The 12,463-nt window shown below is 45.1% G+C and overlaps 1 protein-coding gene across 1 annotated transcript in view; it reads left to right on the top strand.

Moving 5' to 3' along the window:
• Positions 1 to 12,463, top strand: part of samd10b (sterile alpha motif domain containing 10b) — a 187,659-nt gene that overhangs the window by 147,568 nt on the left and 27,628 nt on the right. Inside the window, exon 4 of the mRNA XM_062053743.1 lies at positions 11,509 to 11,649. Coding sequence (XP_061909727.1) covers positions 11,509 to 11,649 — 141 coding nt within the window. The remainder of the gene's footprint in view (positions 1 to 11,508; positions 11,650 to 12,463) is intronic.

Below are 12,463 nucleotides of genomic sequence, written 5' to 3'. Positions count from 1 at the left end.
TGAATAGACCTTACGGGGAAGGCTGAGGAGTGTGATCCCACGATACCACACCCTCCGGCAACGTTCCCTCTAAGGTGCGCACCTGCCCAATTGCGCACTGCTCACGCGTCCTCTGCGCACAGCAAATCTATGCCGCGCACAAAATATAATCCCACTCAAAACAAAATAAACAAATAATTTGTTTTGAATGATTTTGCAATGCAACTGTGAGTAACAGGTGACGAAAAGCGGCCACAACAGATAAAACAATGTTTGTCAACACTGTTAAATTATTGTAACGTCTGTCGAGACGCTTTAATGAGGACAGGAATTCCATCGATCCCTTTATTTTTTTTGGCTAAATTGTTTGTTGGCCATAACCACACCAAAAAAATTGGTAAAATACTTCTATCTAGTAAAACTGGTCATTGTCTACCGTACAAACCAAGCCAAAAGCAACTCTTTATCCTCTGTTATATCAACAGCAGCCGTTTGCTCTCTCTCTCACCTGCACCAACACATGCGCTCATGGCAATTAGCCACCGTTGTGTCGGACTGCCAAGTGCCCTGCCTTCGGCTTACGCCCAGCTCACACTGCCCCCCACCTCTATGCCCCCTCCTATGAGTGGTGAGCCCATTGTAAGGGGGACCCACGTTGTCCCCATGGGGCCCGGCCCGGGCATCAGGCGCTCGCCATCGAGCCCCACCTCCGGGCCTGGGGGGGCCCTGGTGACCCGCGTCCTTAAAGTTATGTTAAAGTACCAATGATTGTCACACACACACTAGGTGTGGTGAAATTTGTCCTCTGCATTTGACCCATCTCCTTGTTCACCCCCTGGGAGGTGAGGGGAGCAGTGGGCAGCAGCAGTGCCGCGTCCGGGATGATGCTGAGTGCCAAGCAGGGAGGTAATGGGTCCCATTTTTAAAGTCTTTGGTATGACTCGGCCGGGGTTTGAACTCACAACCTACCGATCTCAGGGCAGACACTCTAACCACTAGGCCACTGAGTAGGTGAGATTTGGTTGCTGGCGAGGGAAATCTGAGTCCTCGTTGTTTCTTCATCATAAAGGTCTTCAAGCTGCTCTTTGTCTGATCCCTCACCTAGGACCTGTTTGTCTTGGGAGACCCTACCAGGTAGCATAGAATCGATTCAGCAAACTTTTTAGCAAAAACAAAGAAATCAACCAGTGACTGTGAAATAAATACTGGATACTGGACACTACAGGTGAAGTTTCGTATATTCCTGTTATTTCTTTTAAGGGAATTAGATAAAAATGAAATGTAGATACAAACAAGCAAGTAAACAACAATTAATGGCCAATGCATTCCCTTTTTATTTGAATAAAATGCAACCAACTCTTTAGGTTGAATTAACATGAGGAAACTTTTTCTGCTCTCATTTTCAACATTCAAGAAATGCTCAATAAATAAATAAATGATACATGGGTTATACTTGTATAGCGCTTTTCTACCTTCAAGGTACTCAAAGCGCTTTGACAGTATTTCCACATTTACCCATTCACACACACATTCACACACTGATGGCGGGAGCTGCCATGCAAGGCGCTAACCAGCACCCATCAGAGGCAAAGGGTGAAGTGTCTTGCCCAAGGACACAACGGACGTGACTAGGAAGGTAGAAGGTGGGAATTGAACCCCAGTAACCAGCAACACTCCGATTGCTGGCACGGCCACTCTACCAACTTCGCCACGCCGTAGAGTAACCTACATTTTAACAATAGATTTACCTGCTATTTTTTTCATTACAAAAATAATACAATATTAATATGAAAAATAAAGTGCAACCAAATTTTTACAGTTTAAATGAGCAGTGGTTTGTTCTGCTACTACTCTTATTTTAATAAACAGCTTCGGTGGCCTAGAAAGATTTCAATAAATGCATTCCCTACAACACAACAGCATAAAGCCACAACACAACAACTTTCAATCTATAGCACAATTGCAAAAGCCACAACAAACAAAAACGCCACAAAACAACAGTATAAAGCCATAATACATAACACAACTTTAAGCCAAAACACATCAAAATAAAGACGCAACGGAAATGACAGCGGACACATTTCGGCAATTCACGGACTTCCTGAGACGTAAAATTGAGAACCGTGTAATGAACAAAGTTGGAAAAGTAAGTGGAGTGTTACCACTTTTTCAGTCATAAATAACTTTTGTGTAATTTTTTTCAATAATATCAATATACTATGTTCATTACACCTTTTTTAACCTTCAGCCTCAGCCACTCGGTCTGTTGATGAAAGTTGGTCCACTCTCACTTCCGTTGTGTCCATCCGTCACATCTTTTGTGGCTTAAAGTTGTGTTGTGGCTTTATGTTATTGTCTTGTGGCGTTTGCAATCGTGCTGTAGCTGAGAGTTATGGTGTTGTGGCTTTATGTTATTGTCTTGTGGCGTTTGCATTTGTTCTGACCTTTCTCAGCCACCGTATGTATCCTCCATTCTGTGTTGATGACTGATGGCGTGTTTCGATGATGCCACAGACAGACAGACAGACAGACTTGAATAATGTTTAATGTCCTCATTAAAAGTGCCGTTCTTAAATCCAATGTTTTCTTTTTGCTAGTATCAATACAATTGATTTATTGCCTTTTGAAATTATGTTAGGTCGGTATACAGTATATATTTTCCGGCAGTCCTACTTACTGAGCTCAGATCGACGTAGTTGAATCTTGGGAATATACTTTAGATCGATGTAGTGAATGAATCATAACACCACCTTTGAGAACCCATCATTCATTCACTCCACATTTACACGTTGATGGTGGTAAGTTACACTTGTAGCCACAGCTGCCCTGAGGAAGACTGACGGTTGCCAATTTGTGCTAACGGCCTCTCCAACCACCACCAAACATTCATTCACATTCATAAACCAATTTGAGCGGCACTGAAGTGTCTTGCCCAAGGATCCATCGTCAGTGACTAGGTTGGCAAAGATGGATTTGTACCAGGAACTCTCAAGTTCCTCTATGTATGTGACGTAACATTATCAGGTTATGAGAAGGGACTTTTATTTTGAAGGCGAGTTGCTCCCTCCTCTAGTTTCCGGTAGTCTCAGCACGACAGTTAGACGCCCACTTGTTTACACACGAGACAGGTTTACGTGTTTCAGCGCTCCAAGTTTGTTGTTTCTTCCCACAAAGTGCCTTGGAAACATTGTCTGTAAGTCTTGTGTCTGTTTTATGAGTAACATGAAGACGTTGTGTGTGTGTGTAAATGTAGAAATAGCACTGTGCGACGATAGCTTGTTCTACTGTTTAGCTTGTTGCTACTTAGCGTGTAGCTTCTTTGCTCGCTAGCTCACTCCTCTAAGGGAGGGGGCAATGTTTATAAATGTAAATCTTATTCATGTGTGGCTATGAGTGTTACATGGGCTATATAGGGCTATTTACATCACTTTATGAGCACTGTTTACATGCTATTGTGTGGGCTGTGTGTGTATGTGTGAAAACATATTATGCAGCAAACATTTATGGAAATGTAGTTACTTAGTGGTGTTTATTTGACATATATTTGTGTCTCTTTATACAGTTTTACAATAACAACAAAGAAAGAAATGACCAATTAGACAAGAAGAAAGGAAAAGTGCATTCCCTGTGAAAACCACTAAAGCTTCTTAAAGATAAAAGGCCTGGACGCTTTATTCCCTTTCCTTGGAATCTTCATGTTAGCTATCCGTCAACTTGTTTACGTCACGGACACAGACACATAGGACGGAATAGTAAAAAGACAAGCTTCACGGCGGGCACTTTAACAACAGAAGCAATAAAAATGGACAACGCCGAAACAAGTGGAGACATCGGCAGCGGTGACGTGGCCAGCACGGAACGAGACAGTGGACACGACGCTGCCTCCCTGCATTCCACCACGACTGCAGGATCCAGTCTTTCCTCAACTAGCAAAGCTGCTATCAAGGCCCGCGCTAAACTCGAAGTTGCGCGCGCACGCGCTTCCTACGGACGCCGAGAAGCAGAACTGAAGGCTAAAGAAGCCAGAATAGCAGCCGAGTTATCAACACTGCAGGATGAGAAGGAGGTAGCAGCAGCATTAGCTGAAACCCAATTCCTCGAAGAAGCAGCTGAGCTTGAGAGCCGTGAAGGAAGTAGAATGAGCCACTTTGGATTGGCTAGCAATAGCAACCAACGCACACACGACTATGTTGAACAACACACAAAGCGACAATCTAGCTATGGAGAGCCCCCTGTACTAGAAACATATACTCCCCAAACTCCTCAACTGTCAGCTGCAGCTCAACTACCCAAAGAGTTGACAATTACTGCTCCTACACAACAAACTGGGAGGCCTACATCAGCTGCTACACAGCAACCCACAAGGTCGGTGCCTGTAGTACATCGACAATTCCCTGACACGGTCCCACCTCGTCAGTTCTCGCCTGTCCAGTCATATTATCCCCCTCTCAGAACCCCACTGCAGTCAAATCCAAAAGACATGACTGCTATGAGTGACATTGCAAGATATTTCGTGCGCCGGGAGCTTGTGAGCTCCGGTCTCACCCAGTTCAACGACCACCCGGAAAACTACTGGGCATGGAAGTCCTCTTACATCAACGCTACTGGAGAACTCAACTTAAATGCCAGTGAGGAACTCAACCTATTAACAAAGTGGCTAGGAAGAGAGTCCTCGGAGCATGTCAAAAGGAGTCGCTCTGTCCATGTCGCCAACCCTGCTGTAGGTCTGCAACTTGTCTGGGAACGCCTAGAAGAGTGCTACGGCTCCCCGGAGGTGATAGAGAGATCCCTCTTCAAAAGACTTGAGGATTTTCCGAAGCTGTCCAACAAAGAACCCACAAAACTAAGGGAACTTGGAGACCTGCTCTCAGAGTTAAACGCTGCTAAGTCTGAAGACTACCTGCAAGGGCTCTCATACCTGGACACAGCCAGGGGTGTGAACCCCATTGTAGAAAAGCTGCCACACGGTCTGCAAGAAAAATGGTTGGCTAAGGGTTCTCAGTACAAGGAGCAGTACAATGTTTCCTTTCCCCCTTTTGCCTACTTCACCGACTTCATCTGCAGCGAAGCACGTAGAAGAAACGACCCCAGTTTTTCCCTCACTCTAACTCCGTTGAAAACATCTAATCATTCCCCAAAGCACGAACAGTTTGAAAGAGGGGCAAGATACGCTAAACGACAAGTATCTACCCACAAGACAGATGTCGAAGGAAACAACTCAACTTCTCAAATGTTCAGTTCAAGTTACAAGCTCGACGATGTCGGGAGACAGTGTCCCATACATCAGAAACCACATCCTCTGAACAAGTGCCGTGGTTTTCGAAGCAAACCACTTGAAGAGCGCAGAGCCTTTCTGAAAGACAATGGGGTCTGCTTCAAGTGTTGCTCCTCCACGACCCACCTGGCGAGGAACTGTAAGACTGCTCTCAAGTGTAATAATTGTGAGAGCGACGACCATGTAGCCGCACTTCATCCTGGACCTACACCGTGGGATAAAGAGAACAAGGACCCCCCCTCACAGTATGGCGGGGAGAGTGAAGAGAAAGCGCCTGGACCAGCAGTCACCTCGAAATGTACAGAAGTCTGCGGCAAAGGGCAAAGCCTCCGGTCCTGTTCCAAGATATGCCTTGTTAAGGTTTATCCCAAAACACACCCAGACAGAGCTACTAACGTCTACATCCTCCTAGATGACCAGAGCAACAGATCCCTGGCGAGGTCTGAGTTCTTTGACCTCTTCCAAATCAAAGTTTCAGACTCACCTTACACTCTCCGGACATGTGCAGGAGTCACCGAGACATCCGGAAGGAGAGCCACTGGGTTCATCGCAGAGTCTCTGGATGGAAAAACCAGTGTGGTGCTTCCAACACTCATAGAATGTAACCACATGCCAGACGACCGGTCCGAGATCCCAACTCCCGAGGTCGCACGACACCACAACCACTTGAGGTCCATCGCTCACATGATCCCACGTCTGGACCCTGAAGCCCAGATACTAATACTTCTTGGACGCGACGTCCTTCAGGTCCATAAAGTCAGAGAGCAGCGTAACGGTCCTCATAGTGCCCCCTTCGCCCAACGACTGGATCTTGGCTGGGTTGTCGTAGGAGATGTGTGTCTCGGGTCAGCCCACAAAGCGGCAGCTGTGACTTCCTACCGTACCAGTGTGCTTGAAAATGGAAGACCATCTCTCCTCACTCCATGTCCCAACCAGCTTCAAGTCAAGGAAAGGTTCAGCTCAAAAGTACACAATACAACTTCTTCTATCAGCCTTAAATTCAGCATCCCTGTCCTCGATGCCAGCAACTTGGGCAACACTATCTTCCAGAGCACTAAAGATGATGATCAAGTAGGACTTTCCATCGAGGACAGAATGTTCCTGGATTTCATGGACAGAGAGATGACAATGGATGACACCAACAGCTGGGTGGCACCGCTTCCATTCAGATCTCCCCGTCAAAGACTCCCAAACAATAGAGAACAAGTACTCAGCAGACTTACCACTCTTCGTCACACCTTTGAAAGAAAGCCAAAGATGAAGGATGACTTCTTTGCCTTCATGCAGAACATCTTCGATCACAACTATGCTGAGTTGGAACCGCCACTAGAGGAAGGAGGTGAGTGCTGGTACTTACCTATTTCTGGTGTCTATCATCTCCAGAAGCCGGACAAGATCAGGGTCGTCTTCGACTCCAGTGCTCAACATCATGGCATTTCCCTGAATGACGTACTACTTACTGGGCCGGATCTAAACAACAGTTTGCTCGGCGTGTTGCTGCGCTTCAGAAGAGAGACTGTTGCTGTAATAGCAGACATTGAACAAATGTTCCACAGCTTTGTCGTTCGCAAAGACAACATAGACTTTTTGCGCTTCTTGTGGTTCAAAGAAAACGACCCCGGCCAAGAGATTGTGGAGTATCGCATGAAAGTCCATATATTCGGTAACTCACCCTCCCCAGCAGTAGCCATCTACGGGCTTCACCGTGCAGCAGAACATGGAGCAGAGGAACATGGATTAGATGCCAAACACTTTGTGGAACGCGACTTCTACGTCGACGACGGGCTCACGTCGCTACCCTCAGCCACGGAAGCCATCGACCTGCTGACAAGGACACAGGAGATGTTGGCTGCTTCAAACCTGAGACTCCACAAGATAGCATCCAACTGCTCTAATGTGCTAAAGGCCTTCTCTCAGGAAGATCATGCAGGAGGACTACAAAACTTGGATTTCAACGACAACTCCACTCTCGTCCAACGCGGTTTGGGACTCAGCTGGGAGCTAAAGCATGACATCTTCACCTACAAAACAATAGCCACAGAGAAACCCTACACCCGTAGAGGTGCTCTAGCAGTAGTGAATAGCCTGTTCGACCCTCTCGGTCTTGTAGCTCCAGTCGTCATTCAAGGGAAGTTTCTACTCCGAGAACTGACTTGCAACGAAGCCCTTGACTGGGACACCCCTCTACCGAAGACAAAGGAAGCTGAATGGAAGATGTGGAAAGATTCATTACAAGATTTACAAGACATCAGGATACCTAGAGCGTACTCAACTACCACCTTGTCTACTGCACAGAAGAGAGAACTTCGTTTTTTCTGTGACGCTTCAGTAAAGGCTATCGCTGCCGTTGGCTACCTCAAAGTAATTGACAGCGATGGAGGGTGCCACGTCGGTTTTGTCCTGGGAAAGGCGAAACTAGCACCTCCATCCGCCCACACTATTCCAAGACTGGAATTGGGAGCTGCTGTACTCGCAGTGGAAATGGCAGAGTTGGTACAGAGAGAGCTGGACATTTGTATTGACATAATGCATTTCTACACAGACAGCAGAGTCGTCCTGGGATACATCTACAACCAGACCAGGCGATTCTACGTGTACGTCTACAACAGGGTGCAGCGAATCAGAAGGTCAATCAAACCAGATCAGTGGCACTACGTCCACACAGCTCAAAACCCAGCAGATCATGCTACACGATCAGTTCCTGCCACGGAGCTAACAAACACTACATGGCTCACAGGACCCACCTTTCTGTACCTGCCTGATGAAGTTCCCAGCTCTGAAATGGAACATCACAAGCTCGTCGACCCAGACACTGACAGCGAGGTACGTTCCCATGCTACAGCACTTTCCATTCCTCACTCTAAGCTAGGATCTCATCGGTTTGGGCGATTTTCCACATGGAAGTCATTAGTACGGGCTATCGCTTCCATAACCAACATGCTGGAACGTAAAAGAACATCAGTCACAACTGACGATATCACTAAACCTTGTACAGCACAACAACTATCAAAAGCAGAGACTCTCATAATTAGTTGTGTGCAAATAGAGACTTACAGAACTGAGCTCGACTGCTTGGCTGCTGAGAAAAACATTCCAAAAGACAGTCCCCTAAGAAAGCTGGACCCTTACATGGATGAAAAGGGACTTTTGAGGATAGGAGGAAGGCTCAAGCATGCCACACTGGACATTGGAGAGCAGTTTCCTATTATCATTCCAGCCCACAACCAAATTGGGAAGCTCCTTGTGAGACACTACCACCAAAAGGTCAAACATCAGGGTCGTGTCTTCACAGAAGGATCCATCTGTACAGCAGGATACTGGATCGTTGGTGCCAAACGGTGCATCAACAGCATTCTCCGCAAATGTGTGGTTTGCAACAAACTTCGTGGAAGGACTGCTGAACAGAAAATGGCGGATCTCTCCCCTGACCGTCTGTGCACAGAGCCACCTTTTACCTATGTGGGACTTGATGTGTTCGGTCCCTGGTCTGTCACCACGAGACGAACCCGTGGCGGTCAAGCTGAAAGCAATAGGTGGGCAGTGCTCTTCACGTGCATGAGCACGCGTGCCGTGCACATAGAACTCATCGAATCAATGGAAACATCAAGTTTCATCAACGCTTTACGTCGATTATTTGCACTGAGAGGACCCGCAAAGCAGATTCGTTCCGACTGTGGGACAAACTTCATTGGTGCCTGCAAGGAGTTGCACATGGTCCTAACAGATCCCAAAGAGCCCAATGTCAGGAAGTATTTTGGTGAGGAAGGGTGTACGTGGATTTTCAACCCGCCTCATTCCTCCCATATGGGGGGAGCCTGGGAACGCATGATTGGAGTCTCCAGAAGAATTCTTGACTCCATGCTTCAAGAATCCAGCCGATCACATCTCACTCATGAAGTGTTGTCTACGCTAATGGCAGAAGTAACAGCGATCATTAATGCCAGACCACTCACACCGATCTCCTCAGACCCGGAATCTCCTTTCCTTCTAACCCCTGCTTCGCTATTGACGCAGAAGTTGTGCACTCTCCCTGCCCCTCCTGGAACGTTCGACAACAAGGATCTCTACCGCCAGCAGTGGAGGAAGGTGCAGCATCTCGCCAACACCTTTTGGCACAGATGGAGGCGTGAATACCTTCCCACACTTCAAAATCGCAACAAGTGGCAAGATGTCAAGCCTAATCTGAAGGAGGGTGACCTCGTGTTGCTCAAAGACAATCAAGCTAAGAAGAACGAGTGGCCCCTGGCTCTTGTCACAAAGACTTTCCCCGACCAGGACGGGAAGGTCAGGAAGATAGAACTCAAGGTCACAAGATCTGGATCTGCAAAGACTTTTCTGAGGCCTGTCTCTGAGACAGTCCTTCTCTTGGCAGCTAATGATACAGACTAAGTTAAGTTAGGTTTCTGTAATTTGTATCAAGCATGTTCCTACTGCAGTTCGAAATAGTGGTATAGTATTTATACCAGGCGGGGAGTGTGACGTAACATTATCAGGTAATGAGAAGGTACTTTTATTTTGAAGGCGAGTTGCTCCCTCCTCTAGTTTCCGGTAGTCTCAGCACGACAGTTACACGCCCACTTGTTTACACACGAGACAGGTTTACGTGTTTCAGCGCTCCAAGTTTGTTGTTTCTTCCCACAAAGTGCCTTGGAAACATTGTCTGTAAGTCTTGTGTCTGTTTTATGAGTAACATGAAGACGTTGTGTGTGTGTGTAAATGTAGAAATAGCACTGTGAGACGATAGCTTGTTCTACTGTTTAGCATGTTGCTACTTAGCATGTAGCTTCTTTGCTCGCTAGCTCACTCCTCTAAGGGAGGGGGCAATGTTTATAAATGTAAATCTTATTCATGTGTGGCTATGAGTGTTACATGGGCTATATAGGGCTATTTACATCACTTTATGAGCACTGTTTACATGCTATTGTGTGGGCTGTGTGTGTATGTGTGAAAACATATTATGCAGCAAACATTTATGGAAATGTAGTTACTTAGTGGTGTTTATTTGACATATATTTGTGTCTCTTTATACAGTTTTACAATAACAACAAAGAAAGAAATGACCAATTAGACAAGAAGAAAGGAAAAGTGCATTCCCTGTGAAAACCACTAAAGCTTCTTAAAGATAAAAGGCCTGGACTCTTTCTTCCCTTTCCTTGGAATCTTCATGTTAGCTCTCCGTCAACTTGTTTACGTCACGGACACAGACACGTAGGACGGAATAATGTATGTTAATAATGTATCTCCTATAAAAAAAAAAAAAATGCCCGCAGACACCGAAACAAATCAATTACATTTATGTTGGTGTCTGCTGGCTCCAACCAGCTCTCAAGTCATCAATCAGCTATACAATGACATTGCTAAGTTGATGATATGCCTATTTTTTTTTAATGACAGTTCTCCATCGTCTGTCATTGCAGCGCGATCGCTTTCTTCTCACAGCCATGTGTGTGTAACTGTGTCAGTTCGCACGTACCTTCCAAACATGCTAAATATAGACACAAAAGCAACAGAGGAAAACTGTTTCAGTCTTGGTAAATCACATTGTGAGCATTAAATAATTATATTTGTATCTCCTCTCCCTGTATTGTGTCAGAAAAGGTCAATAAGGTAAATGGCAGTTACAATGAATGGAAAACTGGTAAAAAGCAGACTGATATGCTCAGGTTTTTTGTCACCTGTGTAATAAATGACTGAAAGTTACAGCCTTCTTTATAGCTCTAAAGTAAGTTTTTAACAACCAAACTAATTCCAAGTGAACTCTAGGTGGCTATTGAGCCGATTGCATGAGATTGTACAGAGAAGCTGAAGTGAGAACATATAAAATGCGATCATACATTTCTGCTAAATGTACAACTTTCGTCAGATCCAGGTTAAACTTGGTTTACACACATGCTTATGTGTGCTATGGCTATGAGTTTTTTTTATTTCTTTGGCCTCAGTCTGGACCCCCTCTCCAGGGGCCCAGGCTTAGACTGAATATTTGTTATTTCTGATTCTGATTATGTTGGGCAGTACACCAAACACCAAAGAAATACATAGATAAACTTACAATCAGGAAAATAAGACCTGCTTAGTGGTGATTACTGGGTACCTCTTTACTGATAGAATTACTTCTATCATCACCTGTGAGTATCAACACACTAGCTCCAGACAGCTGTACCCTTCTACCCCTTTGCCTTGGGGTAACACCATGACATATTTAAGAGAACTATGTTAGATGACAATCCTAACCAACCTTCACCTTGCCCTAACAGGGCGGGCCTTGCTGCGTTTGAATGGGGAGAAGCTCCAGCGAATGGGAGTTGTCCAGGAGACACTAAGGCAGGAAGTCCTCCAACAGGTCCTCCAGCTTCAGGTTAGGGAAGAAGTTCGCAACCTACAGCTCCTTAGTCGAAGTAAGTATTTTAATTTGTATTTATGAGAGTATTTTTACTATGCAGTGGAGCGCTGGACAACAAAAGGAACGCTTAAGATTTTCAATGTCCGAAGTAGCTCGGCTAAATCCAGCTAAGATTGTCTGATACCACGCAAGCCTGCTGTGACATACATGGACATTAAAGAGGCAGTGTGTGGGTTTTATGGATGGCAGCACCTAATCGTACCAGCCAATCAATAAAATCACACAGTTAATCAGAGCTGGCTTGGATCCGTAGCCCAGGTTTGTGTATGGAGTGGAATCACTGCCAAAACTCCACAAACCCAAAAAAATGTTTCACAATAAAAAAAAAAAGGTTCCACAAACACACAAAAGGATTCGCAAGTACAATACCAATTTTTTATGGTTATTTTTCCAATTTGACAGGAAGACACGATCGGCCCACGCATGCGTGAAGCTTCGTCACTTTCATCAACTTGTTTTACAGTCGTTATGATCGTGCCCGCCGTCACAAAGTTACCATGGTTTTCTTTTTTGGAATCTTTATTTATTGAACAATGTCATATAAAAGATGATATACAAAACAAAACAAACATTACTTAAGAATACAGTATTTAAAAAAACCTAAACCATTCAAATCCATACAGAGACCTGAACAGTGTGCTCAGCAGCCTTAAATGGCAAATAATAAGTTTTACTAGGTATTTTTCGGACTATAAGTCGCTCCAGAGTATAAGTCGCACCGGCCGAAAATGCATAATAAAGAAGGAAAAAAACATATAAGTTGCACTGGAGTGTAAATCGCATTTTTTGGGTAAATTTATTTGATAAAA

Source organism: Entelurus aequoreus, linkage group LG07, assembly GCF_033978785.1.
Source record: "Entelurus aequoreus isolate RoL-2023_Sb linkage group LG07, RoL_Eaeq_v1.1, whole genome shotgun sequence".
Classification (NCBI taxonomy): Eukaryota; Metazoa; Chordata; class Actinopteri; order Syngnathiformes; family Syngnathidae; genus Entelurus; species Entelurus aequoreus.
This window is presented reverse-complemented; position numbering and strand designations above follow the sequence as displayed.